A 15,965-nucleotide genomic window follows, 5' to 3' on the forward strand; every position below is an offset into this window, starting at 1 on the left:
CATAGGACTCTGAACCCGCAGCGCAGGCAGCGTGCTCTGCAACTCGCGAATCTGCAAATGGCTCTTGATCTCCTCCACATCGCCACCCTGCAGCGCAAGCTTCAGCGCCTCGGCGCGAATGGCGTCAACATCAAACATGATATCGTTGACGCCGCCCATTCCCACCTCGGCCGCGCGCCGCTCCACCTCCGCCTCATCCCCCTCGAGCACCTTCTGACTCCGCTCGTCATAAGTCTCCCACTCCTTGCGGGACGGCGCCTTCTTCCCCCGAGAAAAGAACGCCTTCAAGCCCCCCTTCTTCTCCTTCTCCTTCTGCCCGTCCTCGAGCTCCTGCCTCGCGGCCTCGATTTCATTGAGCAGCTCCCGCTGCCGCTTTTCATGGTTCTCCGGGTCTGGGTCCTCGATTTCGCTGAACTCCAGTCCGTCTACCATCCACCCGACTTCTTCCAGTAATTTCGGCATCATCGCGCGATATGCCATGTGCCCGGTGACAATCTCGGTGACGTCTTTGTTCTCGATGCCAGGCACGTCGACGGAACTCAGGCCCGACACGCGCATGATGCCGCCGGAAGTGGCGCGGAAGAGGTAGCCCAAGATCCAGTCGTTCGTGGCGTAGCCGTTGACAAAGCGGCCGGATACGATGCTGCGCGCGGAGATGTAGTCTTCCTTCTTGGTGACGATGGGAGAGCCGAAGAGATAGACGTTCTGGATCAGGCCGATGGCGCCCTTGCGGGCGAGCTCTTTCAGGCAGGAGAAGATGACCCGAGAACCCAGCGAGAAGCCAACGAGCGTGATCGGGCGAACGCCGAGGTTCCTATCGATCAGTGAATCGGCCAGAATCAAGCCCGTTGCATCCGCACGGACGAGAGATACGGTCCATGGGTTGTCGATCAGGTATGATAGCTTGGTGAGAACGAGAGGTAGGTTCAGCCCCGCCATCAAAGTCGTCAAGATCGTCATTCCCAGTATTTGCTGGATCGTTTGTGTCAACGCTTCCGTGGCCAAGATCTGGATCGTCTGTCCTGTGGATTGCAGCATTTCAGGCTCCCAGTTCACCGAGTAGACATCACCCATGATGGGATCGACGGTAGAGAACGGCAAGCGCACGTCGTCGACCTTTCCCGTCATCCAGCCAGATACGGTGACGATGAGATTGGGCCGCTTGTTGTTGAACAGAGGCCGGTACTCGAAAGTTCGCACAGCGCCTGTCCGTCTGTTTGACGAGCGAACACCGATGATGCCGCCCGTCAACGCTCCACCGCCTCCGATCATTGCAGCCGCGCCGGCACCACCAAGGAACGTCGAAGTGCCGGACACGCCAACTGCAGTGAAGCCGGCTGCCAGACCGGCGCCGATGACTGGAGCGAGCAGGCCGGCGCTCAATCCGATCACCAGACCGCCTCCGACAGTGCAGATGCCCATCACCATCAGTCGTTTGTTTCTCGCCGCCTTTCTCCTCTCTTCCAAATGCTCTTGCTCATTCCAGTTCTCTTTGTCGGCCTGTTCTTGCATCTCCAGCGCGTCAGTCACACGCTTTTCGAACCGACACACTTCTTGCCAGCCGACGGATAAAGCTTCGCCGACGTGTTCGAGAAGTGTTCTGGATCGCGCGTCGTATGTGCTGTCCGCGATGAGAAGGAGAAAGAGGTCGCACAAGACAGTCCAGCGGAGATCTAGGTCCAAGTCTCTTCCAGTACCCAATTCTTCCGGCTTCTGGATGGTCATGTCTTCTACATTCTGGTCGTGATACTCAGGGGGAGGCTCTTGAGCAGCTGAATGTGCATACGTTGGCGGTGGTGGCGTTTTAGGCTTCGGTGCAGGGGTAGTCGGTCTCGAGATGGACTGCCGCGGTTCTGCAGAAGTCGATGGTCGAGGGGAGCTCATGGATGGTCGTGCAGAATGGATGGATGATGTTTCACTCTGCGCAGCAGCTGGGTTCCTCACCCTTGCATTCTGCATCAGCGTTGGAGTGAGATCGCTTGCCAGCACGCCATGCTCGCCCAATTGTTCCACCATCAACTGCTCCGCTGCGTCAATGTCCATGTGTGTGTACAGCCGCACCATCATCTTCTGGCCCCACATCTTCATCGCCTCCGTCGCGTAGTCTGTTTGCTTCCTTGTCTTCTTCGTGAGTGGAATCGTACGGAGATCCGCCAGCATTTTCGCAATTGAAAGCCGGACAAGACCTACATATGCCACCCGTTGGCCTTCGGTCAGGAGTTCTTTAGTGGTCTGCATTTGACTGACGGCATCACGGCCCTCTTCATCCTCGTCCAGTACGTTACTGGCATGGGGCTCCTTGAATAGGTAGGCGGTGTTGTCGTCCATGCTGGTCGCACTTTGGGCATCATCGTCCACTTGCACTCTCGTATAGCCTTTACCCGCTCCACCGAGTTGGCTGTAGCCGACCTGCTCCTCGTCGTCCTCTTCACCGTAGCCCTTTGCAAGCACCTTGCCCCAATCATCGTAAATTCTGTGGGTGGCGAAAGCAGGCATTTCCTGCCAGTCATCCTCTTCCTGCACCGCCGTCCCTCCCGTCTCTTCGCGCGGCACGACAACCTGATGTGACCATTCTGATACGCTCCCTGACTTTTGATGGTTGTTGCCAGTACCTGGTCGACTGTTTCGCTTGCTGCCAACGCTCTCCCTCTTGTTCGGCTCTCGATCTGCGATGTCGTCAAGTGTAGCTGGCGGCTCTTGCTCCTCTTGCTTGCCCTTTTCTGGCTGTACAGGCTCAGGCGAGCGTTGTGTTTCGGCTGGTTTGGGAGGAATCTCGGGTGGAGTAGATTCTGAGGTATGCTCGTCTTTCTTCTCGAAAGGTGGTTCAGGCAAAGCAGCCTCCGACGCTTCACTGACCTCCGTCGCTGGAGCAGGAGCGCTCATCGGCTCCTCACTGGCATCATGGAAAGTCTCGTCCTCAATCTGCGGTGCGGTGTCTCCAGCGGCTGTTTCTGAGTGCTCCGAGGTGCTACTCGACCAGTGTCGTCTCCGTGGAGGTCGCACAGGCAATCCAAACTCGTCGGCGGTCGGTGACTCGGGGCTAGCGGTGTGCTGCACCTTCTGTGCTACCTCCAGCTTCCCCTCGGCGGACGCATCTTCCGCATTGACATCGTCGCCCGCCTTTGACATGTCGAACCGTTGTCGCTGGCGGCTGCAATAGGAGCTACAGCATCCCCACTTGGACCTTTAGCATGCCTCGGAGTGAAGGCTAGATCTCAACATGTCGCGGGTATCAATTCCTCATAGTGTAAGCGCATCGGTGAAGGGGTATGGCTGGCAGAAAGATGCTGGGTGTCCCGAGTCTGCGGCCTTTGCCAACTCCCATTCGAGACTGGACGCATTCGGCGCGGGATTATGTAATCCGCTAATCGATAAGAGCGGACGCGCTTTCAAGATTTCATCTGGATGAATTGTTCTCCTCCACTTCCGATCGCAAACAAGAACAAGTTCTGTCTACCACTGGCTCCAGAACCCTTCGAGAATCGTCAGTAACATACAAGGATCATGTCAGCACTCACAACTGCTTGCGTGTAAGCGTGCGAGGCTGCTACAGTTGCCCACAGCTGGCGGCTTCGGCTGGGCAATAAATCTCATACCACCGCAAACCACGCCTCTTCCTTCCTTTGCGCGCCACCACTTCTCTCCCACAAACACCTCAACATGCGCGCCAAACGAGCAAAACAGTACCGGAAGTTGATGAAGACCTACGAACTCTCCTTCAACTGTACGTCTGCGCCGCATCGCCACGACTTTGTCTGCTTTCACTGACCTACCCCTCCAGTCCGAGAACCATACCAAGTCCTACTCGATGCACAATTCATACGAGATGCCCATCGCTTCAAAATGCATCTTGGAAAGATGCTGGAGAACACGCTGAGCGGTCTCATAAAACCCATGATCACCCAATGTTGCATCCGACACCTCTACAACATCAAACCGGCCGATGATGCCGAGCAGAAGGAGAAAGAGATCTGCATTGAGGTCGCAAAAGCGGCTGAGAGACGGCGATGTGGACATCACGAATTGGAAGAGCCGTTGAGCGAAGTTGAATGTCTCAAGAGTGTGGTTGATCCTAAAGGGAGTGGGACGAACAAGAATCGCTATGTGGTTGCAAGCCAGGACCGAGAGCTGCGGGCGAGCATGAGGGAGATTGCCGGTGTGCCTCTCATCTACATCAACCGGAGTGTCATGATTCTGGAGCCGATGGCAGAAAAGACGGAGGATGTCAGAGAGAAGGAGGAGCGTGGGAAGATCCGAGCAGGCTTGAAAACCCGGCGAGGCGCACAACCCGAACTGAAGCGCAAACGAGAAGACAAAGACGACGATCAGAATCTTGCTACTGAAGCGTCGGGTGCGAGCACGCAAGCTCCGGAACGTAAGAAGCAAAAGCCGAGGGGACCAAAGGCGCCAAACCCTCTGAGCGTAAAGAAGGCAAAAGCCAAGCCGAACTCCAAACCTGCTGTATCCGAAGCAAGCACGAAGACCTTGCCAACCAAGAAGGCTCCTCAGTCAACTCCGGATGCTCCCACTAGCGAACCAAGTGCTTCGAAAGCAGCCGAAGATGGACTCGTTGATGGGACCAGGAAGCGGAAAAGGAAAAGAAAGCCAAAGGAAGCTGCCAACGAAGGCAGCCACGGATCCGGACACGAGGATGATTAAATCGATAAGCTCGAGTGTTCTGAGTCAGTACTCTCCCAAGATACCCCTTTGCGACTTAAAGCACTTTGCTGGATGAGAAAAATTCCGAACTGGCGACCTCAAAGGAGTATGGAGCGGAAGACGGTATTATTCGTGATGTTTCCAACCAATAAAAGACTAACTTACATGCTAGGAGATATCCATCATAGTGTCCTGCCAATTGCAAAGAGATCCCATGCCCGTTTTGTTTCCTGACAAAGGAAAGATGCGTAGAGCGTGCCGTATCCTCCCACCTCTCATGCCTCTTCTCACTCGCCATACAGTTTTGACAACACCACTGCGAGTCACCACTCGCACGATGGCATCCCTTACTTGCCACCACCCAAAAGACCCCCAACGACCGGTAGCGAGCTAAGCTTGCTCCCACCGCCAGACTTGCCTTTCTTCTTGTCACCACCACCGAGGCCGAACGACTCCATGAGCTTGTTGATTCCAAGGCCACCCATGAGGCCATTCACGAGACCACCGAGGCCCAGCCCGTTGAGGAGCTGTCCAACGAGACCAAGTACGCCAGCCAAGAGCAGACCAACGGCAGCCAGGATCTGGAAGAGCGGTTGAGTCAACAGGCCCCACAGGGGGTTGAGCTTCTTCTTCGCATGCGGCATGTCGTTCAACTTCTTCTTCGCATTGTCGATCGTCGTTACGACCGTCGTGGTCAGCTCCTTGAGCGTTTCGGCCAGGCGGTGCTCCTCTGGCGTCGCTTCTCCCGTGCCAGAACGGCCCTTGGCTTGCGCGGCGATATGACCATCTGGATCCAGACCGCGGAGGGAGCCATTGCACTCTTGCAAGATGCGGCCGCCCTCCTCGATGAGCGGCTTCACTTGGTTGACCAGCTCCTCTTCGTCCAACTCCTCCTTGGGCGTGCGATCGGCCTTTTCCATGTGCTCGGTGATTTGCTTGCAGATGGGCTGCATGCGCTCGACCGTGTCCTGGCAGATGGCCGACATCTTCTTGGCAATCTCGCTCTCCTCTTCCCTCTTGCGTGCCTCCTCCAACTCCTCCTCCGAAGGCCCTTCGTAGTCCTCGGCAATGTTCTCGATCAGTGTGACTTCGCCAATCTTGTTGCCGTCGACGTCCACTACGTTCCCGGAGTCATCAATCTCCTGCCCAACGCAGTGCCCGAGGTCGCCGCTCGTCAGTCTTCCCATCAGATCTCCGTTCTCATCTCGCACTTCGCCCTCCTTGTTGACTCGCTTGCCAGACATGGGGTTGGCGCGACGCTCTTTTTCTTCCGGCTCCCACCTCTCAGCCTTGCCGATCACGTTGCCGTTCTTGTCGGTGATGTCGCCGTCCTCATCAACACTGTGGCCCATGAGTTTCTTGATATCTCCCTCGACAACACGCCCGATGACGTCCCCAGCGGCAGTGGAGATGGTGCCATCCTTGTTGATGGTGAGGCTGTCAAAGCCAGCAAACGGGCCTTCTGGCGACGTGTCTTCGCCGTACACCAGGTCGCAACGGCCGATGACATTGCCAGAGTCATCCCAGACCTGACCTTGTCCATCGACCTTCTTGCCGATCAGGTTCTTAACGTCGCCTTCCACGACCCGCCCGATGATCTGTCCGCCAAAGTCAACTGCGTTGCCGTTCTTGTTCACGCGGCAACCGGCAAGGGCTGACCTATCAACCTCTTCCTCGTCCGCCTCTTCGTAGGGCTCGGCGTGACCCTTGACGTTGCCGTACTTGTCAATGATGTCTCCATCCTCGTCGACGGCCATGCCGACCAGGCGCTTGGCGTTGCCCTCGACCAGCTGTCCGACGCGATTGCCATTCTCATCTTCGATCCAGCCTTCTTGTACGACGCGAAGACCTTCGAGTCCAGCGAAGGGTCCTTCGGGACGAGCGACGCGCTCGCCTTCAGGAAGTGCCTCGCAGCGACCAATTTGCTTCCCAGTGTCGCCGTAGATGATGCCGTTCTCGTCGCACCGGCGACCAGCAAGCTCTTTCGCATCACCCTCGACAAGTCTGCCAAAAGGCGTGCCATTCTCATCGACCACGTAGCCTTGTTTGTTCAGCGTCTTGCCGCTCAAGATGCTGTTGTCGATGGGCTGCTCCTCCTCTTCTTCAGGTAGGGGCTCGGCGTGTCCCTTGACGTTGCCGTATCTGTCGACGATATCGCCGTCCTCGTCAACGGCGAGGCCAATGAGGCGTTTGGCATTGCCTTCAACAATCTCTCCGACCTCGTTGCCGTCCTCGTCCGCAATCTTACCACCCTCGATGACACGGAGGCCTTCGAGACCGGCGAATGGTCCCTCTGGTTTGGCCTCGCGCTCCTCCTCGGGGATGAGTTCGACTCGACCGATGACGTGGCCCTTGTTGTTCCAGATCTGGCCTTGCTCATCCAGCTCCATACCAGCCAGATCCTTCGGCTTGCCCTCGACGAGACGAGCAACCGGGACGCCGTCGTCTCCAATGACGAGCCCGGCCTTGTTGACCGTCTTGCCGGCCAAGAACGACAGATCGGCAGCCTCCTCTTGCGGTTGTTCCTCCTCCTCTTGCAAGCGCTCAGCATGACCGACAGCCGACCCTTTCTTGTCGAGGATATCTCCGTCTTCATCGACGACGCGGCCAACGAGTTTCTTTGCGTCGCCTTCCGTGACGTAGCCGACAGTGTTGCCGTTCTCGTCCTGAACATAGCCATCCGCAACGACATGCAAGCCCTCGAGGCCGGCGAACGGGGCCTCCTCTTCCGCATCTTCACGAGGCAAGGTCTGCGCGCGGCCGATGACATGGCCTTTGCCGTCCCAGAACTGGCCTTCCTCGTCACAGGTGGCGCCTGACTTCCACAGCTTCTTTGCGTCGCCTTCGACGAGCTCGCCGACGATGTTGCCGTCGGCATCGAGGATCTTGCCGGACTTGTTGACTGTTAGGCCTTCCAGAGTGGATAAGGGTGGGAGTTCTGGGCCAGTCTCTCCTTCACCCTCGGCCTGCTCTTCGCCTTCGGCTTCACCCTCGGCCTGCTCTTCTCCTTCTTCCTCTTGTCCGACAAGAGTGACATGGCCGATGACGTTCTCCTCTTTGTCCAAGATTTCGCCCTTGTCGTTGACCTTCTTGCCGGCACATTGCTCAAGCTCACCATCGGCGAGCTGTCCAATCGGCTCTCCATCCTCATTCAAGATCATACCCTTCTTATTGACCTTGTACCCCTCGAGTACGGAGAGATCCGGTCCCTCCTGCTCCAGCTCTCCAAGTTCCTCGAGCAGAGCCTTGGTGGCGTTCTCCGCCGCTTCACCAGGCACAACATTGACCCGACCGAGAAGCTTGCCTTTCTTGTCCAGAACTTCGCCGCGCTCATTGATCTTCTTGCCAAGGCACTCGCTGATCTCGCCCTCGCGCAGCTCGCCAATTTCCTCGCCATCCTCATCCAGAACCTTGCCCTTCTTGTTCACCTTGCGGCCTTCAAGAATGCGCATGTCCAGCACTGGATGGCCGCCAAGGCGCTCGGCAGCACCAGGCTCGAGCTCCAGCTGCTGCAACACGTTGCCCTCTTCGTCAACGACCTCTCCGGCGTCGTTGATCTGCAGAGTGGAGGGATCGATCTCGCCGTCCTCGATCTTCTGCTTGAGGTCATCGTCGGTGATAGCGGCAAGCACATTGCCGCCTTCGTCGAGCACCTCGCCAGACTCGTTGAGCTCTTTGCCCTCCAGTGCTTCGATGCCGGGAAGTTCGTCCTCGATGCCTTCGGCTTGCTGTTCCGCGCCTTCTGCACCTTCCTCGGCGGCACCTTCAGCATCCTCTGCAGCAGCCTCGGCGTCGTCCGCAGCACCCTCGACTTGCTCGCCGGCTTCGTCAGCGGCCTCTTCGCCAGCACCGGCGGCTTGGTAGACGCCTTGCTCGACGAGATCCGCGGCCTCGGGGTGGATTTCGGCATGGCCGATGACGTTTCCTTCCTCGTCGATGAACTCGCCGGACTCGTTGAGGGTGGCGTTCTGCAATTGCTCCGGATCGCCATCTGTGACCTGACCGATGGTATTGCCTTCCGAGTCGTAAACCAGTCCATCGACTCCGCACGTGAGGCCGTTCATGATGTCGAGGCCTGGGAGCTGCGGGCCGGCTTCCTCCTCTTCTTCCCCTTCGCCTTCCCCCTCTTCTCCCTCGCCCTCTTCTTTGCCCTCTCCCTCTCCCAGACCTTCAATCTGGCTCAGATACTCATCAGCACCCTCAGGAAGCTCAGCGCCTTCTTCCTTAGCCTGGCCAATCTGTCTCTTGATCTCATCGGGAAGCAATTCGACGCGTCCAACAAGATCGCCATCTTCGTCCAGAATCTCCCCGCCGTCACCGATGGGGTAACCCTCGAGATCCTCGGCGTCGCCTTCGGCAAGACGACCAATGGCTTGGCCTTCGCTGTTTTGCACCGTGCCGTCGGACTGCACTTCCAGACCTTTGAGGACGGAGAGATCCAAGAGGCCTTCGGGTGCTTCGGGGAGGTCGGTTGGGAAGCCTCCTATGCCTGTGGCTGCTTCGGTCTGGTCTTGCGCGCCTTCGGCTTGGTCTTGCGCTCCCTCGACCTGGTCCTCGGCGGCGTCTTGTGCGCCTTCGGCTTGCTCCTCGGTATCGTCTTGTGCGCCCTCAGCAGCGTCTTCGGCTTGGTCTTGCGCACCTTCAGCGGCCTCTTCGGCTTCGCCTTGTACGCCCTCGGCAGCATCTTGAGCACCTTCAGCGTGTTCCTCAGCTTCGTCTTGAGCGCCTTCAGCCTGCTCGTCAGCAGTACCCTGCGCGCCCTCGGCCTGCTCTTTGACAGCATCTTGCGCGCCCTCAGCCTGCTCCTGCGCACCCTCAGCCGCATCGCCAGCCTCATCAGCAGCATCGCCCGCCACCTTCTGCGCCTCATCAAGGCCCTCCTCAGCAGTCGCCTGCGCATCCTCAGCCGCATCCTCAGCACCCTCCTTGACATCACTGGCCGTATCCTTAGCAGCACCAGCGGGGTCCTGGGCCGCCTTGCTGGCGTTCTTGGAAGCTTTGCCCGCGAGGCCGGAAGCCTTGCCAGCCAGGCCTTGCGCGCCTTTCAAGAGGCCGCCGCCGCGCTGTTGCTGTTGGCTGCCCTTCTGCTCCTTGGGCTCGTCCTGTTGCTGTTCCTGCTGGTCATCCGTGGTGGTTTCATCGGCAGACTCTCCAATCTGGCCGGCTTTCTCGGTAGCATCGTCGGCAATGTCGTCGTCGTCGGCTTCATTGCCGGCATCCACGTCGCCGGTGTCCGGAGTAGCGTGCTCTGCTTCCTTCTGAGCGCCGCCGACAGCGTCATCGTTGTCGTTGTCGTCATCGTCGTCAATAGGCTCCGGCGCAGCTTGCTCAAGTCCCTCTTGAGACTGCTGACCAGCTTGCGTGACTTTGCTCATCGGGCCCTCGTCGTCGTCATTGTCGTTCGTGCCAGCCTGGCTCTGCACCTGAGAAGTCGCGTCGTCGGCCTTCTCCTGCACATTCTGGGCGGCATTCTTGACGCCGTTCTTGACGGTGCTCTTCGCGTCGTCAGCACTAGGAGTGGATGGAGCGGCAGAAGCCGCGCCGCCGGTCTTCTGTTGCACGCTCTGCGACGCGTTTTGCGCCGTCTCCTTGGCTTTGTTGGCGCCGGAAGGCTGAACAGGCCTGGGAACGGGCTTTTTGGCGCCAGAGAATCTCGGAGTCGCCGGTTTGCTGCCCGTCGCGGCTGGAGCGTTGCCCTTTGCAGCCGGGGTGTTGCCCTTGGGGGCTGGAGTGCCGGCCTTAGACGCCTGTCCTTTAACAGTGGAAGCAGCAGATTGGCCGAGTTTGGAAGGGGTGTTTTGCCCCTTGTTTCCAGTAATCTTAGAGGGAGTCTTGGGGGTATTAGGAGTCGGCTGCTTGCCCACGGCGGGAGAAGCCATGGTGTGCTGTTGTTGACTTTGTTGCCGACTGGGCGGTGATGGGAATGGTGGGGAGGGGGAAAGGGAAGGGGAAGAAGAGGGTTCAGGACCTCGCCACACCACTGGGGATGCTCGGGTGGGGGTAGTGGGAAAGGAGAAGTAGGTGTATCTTTCGGACTCGCTCGTCATGCACTGTTGGAGAGCGAGACGCGTCTTGGGAGGGTGAGGAGTGATTTGCCTTCTCCCTCCTGTGGGGATTTTCTTTCGTCTGTTACAATGGATGTAGAGGCAGGAGAAGGAGTAGATCAAAAAAAAAGAGAAAGTGTGGCTGAAGCTCCCCCGGGCTCAAGGTCTTACAGGTGGCTACATATACCTGGGTGCACCACAAGTTGGCACAGCTCCGAACCGGGATATGCCTTGGGAGCAGGCCTGTTCAAGGCGCTGACAGGGTGGGCAATCACCGCGACGACACTGAATGACGTGAGAGCAAAAGGTTGGCCAGTGATGAAAGGTGGCCAGAGACAGGGGGAGGGGGGTGGGTGCCGTGATTGCCTGCACGATCATCTGGCAGCGCTCCCGGCAGCGCCGCCCGCCAGCAAGCAGGTATATGAGGCTGTCGCGAATGCAGGGAATGGCGGGTGGAGGGAGGGGCGCATGTGGAGTGCATTCCCCGAACCCGGTCGAGGGGTATGAATACCCTGGTCTTGTCTGCGAGACGGACGATGCTCCGGACTGTGGCACTACGTCAGCCGTGTGTGTGTGTGAATGCAAGTTCTCGTGTCGGCCTGCTGTCTCATGAGACGGGAATCGTTTGGGGAAAGAGGCTGCGAGACCAGCAGGGCCTTGTTCCCACCCGCCCTAACCCAGCGAAAATCATTGGCTCGAGTTGCCCCGACTCGACTCGCGGGTAGTTAGTAGGCGGGCAGGCGTGGGCCAACGTGGGCGCATGGGGCAATTGCGCAACCAACACGAGGTACTCCCGCAAGAATAAGCGCGCAGGCATGAAGTGGTGGAGCCGGGCATGGATTGCTGGCCTGGTTTTCTCGTCAAGGACTGCCCAACTCGGGAGCAGGAAACCGGTTGACGTTGGCCAGCTTTGGAAAACCAAGTTGTGGCTGATCGAGCCGGATCGGGAAGGCGAGCCACAGCTGCCTGGCAAGCGGTTGCATCACCTCACTCATAAAACTTGGACATCTTTTGATGGATTATATTGTCCCGCGGAATGTGCGGCGTTTCTTACGTCAAGGTTGTGGTTGATGGCGACGAGAACGGAGATGCGCCCGTATTCGATCGGAGATGACGCAGGCCGGGCGTGTGTCGCGCATAGATGAATCGTTCGCACGCTTTTCCCGACTGTGGCGCTGGGATTTACGGCACGCATGAGGGAGGTGGGAAGTTGGCCACGCCTGCTCCACCGGCAGCATCACACCTTGGCTTCCCTCATCCTGGTCCTCCCTTGCAAGCGATGGAGATCGCGATGACTGCCGGCTATCTCGGCAGGCGATGAAATTGTGTGTACCTAGGTATGAGATGGGTCTCGCATCAGTGGTATCTCGTAGCAAACAGCAGCAATCACAGGGTAGAAAGAAAACAGAGACCTCCCGAGTCCTTCACTCCGTCGTCGTTGTCTTCCCCTCAGCACCCGCACCAGCCTCCTTCTCCGTTCCCTCCTCCCTCCCATCCACCAAGCCCAACTTCTTCTTCATCCGATACGTCAAGCTTCCCCTCCGCCGCTCCAGCTCCTGCTGCTGCAAAATCTCCCGCTCCCGCTGCGCACTCCGACTCTTGTCCTTCGCCGCCTCCTCCCGCTCCTTCTTCCCATCCGGATCAAACACGTCCTTGACCCCCTGATGCACACCCTTGACCTGCTTCTTCGCCCCCAAATACCCCTCCAGCCCCAGCAAGACCGCGTACGAGCGGGACGTATTGAGACGACTCAAGTCCGCCCCGGCCGTTTTGAGCGCCCTGACGAACTCGCGGAAGTTCTTCATAGGCGGGGAGTAATGCCCGCTCAGCGGGGACAAGCGACGTAGCTGCCCGTCCTTCATTTTGATCAAGCCGGCGGCGGCAACGCGTGCGCCGCGCAGGAAGGACGAGTGCTGGAAGGCGCCCGACTGCTTGATGCCAATGTACATGCGGAAAGAGGTGTCGGCGACAAAGATCCACGTGTTCTTCTTCGTCGTCTTGCGCAGCATGTTGTTCTTGAGCGCGTCGGCGTTGAGGTGTTGTAGTTTCGCCAGGCCCTTCGCTTCGTGCAGCTCCGTGTTCACGTACTTGGACTCGTCCTCTTGACTGCCCGTGCTCGTGCTAGAAACAGTGCTAGAGCCTGACGAGCGCACTGCGGCCTCGTCCTCCTCCTCCGTCTTGCCAGAAGTCACTTCCCTCCACGTTGGCGTGTCGTCGTCCACTCGCACAATCCCCTCAATGCTATCCCTGTAATCCACCGTCGTCGAAATCAACTCATCGTTCTTGGCCCAGCAGAACAAGCCCTGCTCATTAATCCGCACCAAATAATGCAACCGATCCTCCTTCGACAAATACCGCACAAACTCGGAATCCAGCCGACTCCTCGGCCGATCCTCCAAATCCAAGTCTTTGCCCTCTCCGACATCCAACCAGTAGAAGAAGTTCTCCTTGGTGTCCGACTTCTTCCACTCGGCGTGATACCGGCGCAGATTACTGCCGTAGCGATGCTTCTGATCCACCATCTCGAGAAAGTAGTCGATGCCCATGATCTTCGCGTACCTCTCGCGCTCCCTCTTCTGCTTGCGCTTGCGCTCCTTCAGCTTCGCCAGCTCCTCGTCATTCGTGGCACCATGATAGTCACTATCAGAGTCGGTATCATCGCTGCCAGCCCGGTGAGCAATGGTCCCCGCACGCTTCCAGCGCTTGCGGATCTGTGCTTCCTGCGTGGCAGAGGTGCCATCGCGCTCATTGCGCGACACCGTCTTGGTAGTATTGTAGTACTTCGCTATACCCACACATCAGCAACCACCTCTCCCAGAAGCAAAAAGAGACATTCTCACCATCCTTTAACACCTCAATCCACCGCGCATTCGAATCCAGCCCATACCCCTGCAACGCCCTCCGCGTGCGGTACCCGCGATAGTTCTTCTGGATCAGCTGCGCCGCCGCATCGCGGTCGTCCGGCACGAGGCCCTCCCGCTTGCGCCGCTCTGCAATCTCCTTCGCTTTCGCGTCCTGCTTTTCTGCTATCTCGCGGAGCTTTTCGGGGGAGGGGAGGAGGAGGGTGTCGGGATCTTGGTTCTCCATGAGGGTGTGGGCGGGAGGGGCATGGTGTGGAGGTTAGGTGCGCGGGTGCGTGAGGGCTCAACTCAGCCCCAGACTCGACATCTGCCTGGGAGGAGGGTATGTTGTGTAGGTATGCAGATAGTATTGACTAGGTAAGTGCTGGAGATTGCGAATACGACTTGGGGCGCGAAATGACGGAAGTGGGGGCGGGGGGTGAAGTGGGAATTACGCGGTCTGGATTTCTCAGGTATCAACAGGAAACACAGCAACTGCAGAAGATACAAAGCAACTCGACCACAATCGCTCCTCGCTCTGGAAGCAAATAACGCACAGCACATTCCCACCCCTAATCATCATCATCACGACGACCAGCAGCAGCGGCGATGTTCCGCAGCGTAGCCATGCCCGCATCATCGTGCACAGTGACGTCCTACATCACCATATCATCCTGATGCGACGACATGCCCTGCTGCCCGCCCATGGGCGCATACGGCAGCATGTTGTGATGCTGATCCATCATCGGATACTGCCCGGGGCCCTGGTGGTGCATGATGGGGTTAGGGTAGCCCATGTGCGGCGGCGGGGGGTGGTGATGGTGCAGTTCGTGGTCGGGAGGCACGGGGTCGTACTGGAGGTGCTCTTGAGGGTGTCCGCCTTGCATGTCCGACGGTGAAGGCGGAGGAGCTGCGCCGGGCTGCGCTTGCTGCAGAGCTTGCGTTGCGTCGTGGAGAGCGGGATCTTGCACCAGCTCGCTCTCATCACCCACTGTATTGCCCGCCGTTTCGCCCGTGTAGTTCTCTGACTTCTGAAATCCGCCGTATCCATCGCCACGCCCGATGATCTCCCCCGTCTTCTGCATCTTCGTGCGCAGCTGGCCCATCTTGCGCTTCATGCGCTCGCGCAGCATCTCGTCGTGCACATGCGGATCCCAGTCGCCTTTGCTGAGGTCGACGAGCTGGTAGAGCTCCCGGTACATGGCATCGAACAAGGCCTCGCTCTGCGGCGAGTAGGCGTAGCAGCCGTAGCGATGCATCAAGTCCGCGAGCAGGGCTTGCGCGCGGAGCGGCCAGATGTCCTTGCTCAGCACCCATTCGGCCGTGAGATGATCGCGACGCCGGCTGCGGCGCTCCAGATCGCGCAGCATGCGCTCTTGCCGCTCGGCGGTGCGTCGCTTCGACTCCTCGATCTTCTTCTTGCTGCGTGAATCACGCTTGGGCGGCGTCGGGCCGAGGGCGGCGACAGGATCGAACAGCGAGCTGGGTGCGGACTGTGGTGTGCCGAGCGCACCCTTGCTCCCTGGTGTGCGGTTGAGACGGCGCATTTTCAGCTTCAATTCCACCTCGCGTTTCTGCAGGGCAATCTGTTGCAGTTGGAGCTCAATCAACTCTGGATCTTCCGGTATCTCGCCCTCCGTCAGGTCCATAAGGGCCGGGTATGGGTGTTGTGGTGTCTGTTGCTGCATCGCCTGGCGAAGCTGGTTCTCGATCTGTGCGCTGCTGCTGCCTGGAGCAGACATGGGCGCGTAAGGCGAGTCATACGGCGCGTTCGCTGCGGCATTCGGTGTCTGCTGTTCCTCCCCAAGCTGCGCGTCCGTCACGTTCGCCAACCCGCCATCTACCTCGTCCTCTTCGTCGTCATCCGATCTGCGACTCTTGCGACGCGCAGTCGTCTTTCCCTTCACAGCCTTGACTTTGTCGCCCTTGCGCTCGAAGACTCGGCGGATGGTGCGCGTGCCGACGACGATTTCGTAGGTGTCGTAGAGCCACCAGAGCATGTCGTCAACCGACATGTCCGGCTTATCCTTGACATGCTCGAAGAGAGCCTAATCGACCCGTCGTCAGTATTGCATTCTCCAGCGCTCACTCTCTGAGTCAAACTCACAGCTTCCACATCAGCATTCAGAACCCTGTGCCTTCCCGTCCGGCTCTCCGGCGGCTGTAGCAAATCGCAAGTCAGCCCCGTCACGCATTCAAAACAAGCGACAGGCAAAGCAAATCACCCGGTCGCGTCCGGGCAGGAGGGAGTCGTCGAAACCCACCTTGCCAATGCGCCCCGTCCTCTCGAGCTCTAGTTTCCATCGCCGAATCGTGCGATCCGACACGCCCGTCTCCTTCTCAATGGCCTCCTCATCGCGCCCGGCTTCGAGCAGGTCTTTGACGCGCAAGCGCTGGTCTTCGGAGTACGCTTTGCCCTGTG

The 15,965-nt window shown here is 58.5% G+C and overlaps 6 protein-coding genes across 6 annotated transcripts; 2 read left to right on the top strand and 4 right to left on the bottom strand.

Annotated features, from left to right (window-relative positions):
* Window positions 1–12: 12 nt before the first annotated feature.
* On the bottom strand, window positions 13–2,580 carry BDY17DRAFT_235740 (uncharacterized protein; the record flags this gene model as incomplete). Its single annotated transcript, XM_033730292.1, has 1 exon — window positions 13–2,580. A coding segment is annotated over one exon (2,568 nt), but the record flags the coding sequence as incomplete, so codon positions are not given.
* A 1,080-nt stretch (window positions 2,581–3,660) lies between these two features.
* Window positions 3,661–4,479, top strand: BDY17DRAFT_236658 (Fcf1-domain-containing protein; the record flags this gene model as incomplete). The annotated part of the gene is made up of 2 exons (XM_033730306.1): window positions 3,661–3,724; window positions 3,782–4,479. Coding segments are annotated over 2 exons (762 nt in total), but the record flags the coding sequence as incomplete, so codon positions are not given.
* Window positions 4,480–5,006: 527 nt separating this feature from the next.
* BDY17DRAFT_252186 (uncharacterized protein) lies at window positions 5,007–10,538 on the bottom strand (the record flags this gene model as incomplete). The annotated part of the gene is made up of 6 exons (XM_033731233.1): window positions 5,007–6,752; window positions 6,792–8,434; window positions 8,510–8,761; window positions 8,828–9,142; window positions 9,353–10,040; window positions 10,419–10,538. The coding sequence occupies 6 exons, from the start codon at window positions 10,536–10,538 to the stop codon at window positions 5,007–5,009; spliced, it is 4,764 nt and encodes a 1,587-aa protein (XP_033589142.1).
* An 813-nt stretch (window positions 10,539–11,351) lies between these two features.
* Window positions 11,352–11,988, top strand: BDY17DRAFT_162199 (uncharacterized protein). Its single transcript, XM_033729727.1, has one exon. The coding sequence runs from the start codon at window positions 11,519–11,521 to the stop codon at window positions 11,846–11,848; it is 330 nt and encodes a 109-aa protein (XP_033589143.1). The 5' UTR covers window positions 11,352–11,518; the 3' UTR covers window positions 11,849–11,988.
* Window positions 11,989–13,349: 1,361 nt separating this feature from the next.
* BDY17DRAFT_162201 (uncharacterized protein) lies at window positions 13,350–13,963 on the bottom strand. The gene has a single exon (XM_033729728.1). It carries the CDS (start codon window positions 13,788–13,790, stop codon window positions 13,449–13,451), a length of 342 nt encoding a protein of 113 aa, XP_033589144.1. The 5' UTR covers window positions 13,791–13,963; the 3' UTR covers window positions 13,350–13,448.
* Window position 13,964: 1 nt separating this feature from the next.
* BDY17DRAFT_162187 (uncharacterized protein) lies at window positions 13,965–15,715 on the bottom strand. The gene is made up of 2 exons (XM_033729726.1): window positions 15,651–15,715; window positions 13,965–15,591 (listed from the first exon to the last, which is right to left on the bottom strand). The coding sequence occupies exon 2, from the start codon at window positions 15,556–15,558 to the stop codon at window positions 14,200–14,202; it is 1,359 nt and encodes a 452-aa protein (XP_033589145.1). The 5' UTR covers window positions 15,559–15,591; window positions 15,651–15,715; the 3' UTR covers window positions 13,965–14,199.
* Between the last annotated feature and the right edge of the window lie 250 nt (window positions 15,716–15,965).

Source organism: Neohortaea acidophila, assembly GCF_010093505.1.
Source record: "Neohortaea acidophila strain CBS 113389 unplaced genomic scaffold BDY17scaffold_6, whole genome shotgun sequence".
Taxonomy (NCBI): Eukaryota; Fungi; Ascomycota; class Dothideomycetes; order Mycosphaerellales; family Teratosphaeriaceae; genus Neohortaea; species Neohortaea acidophila.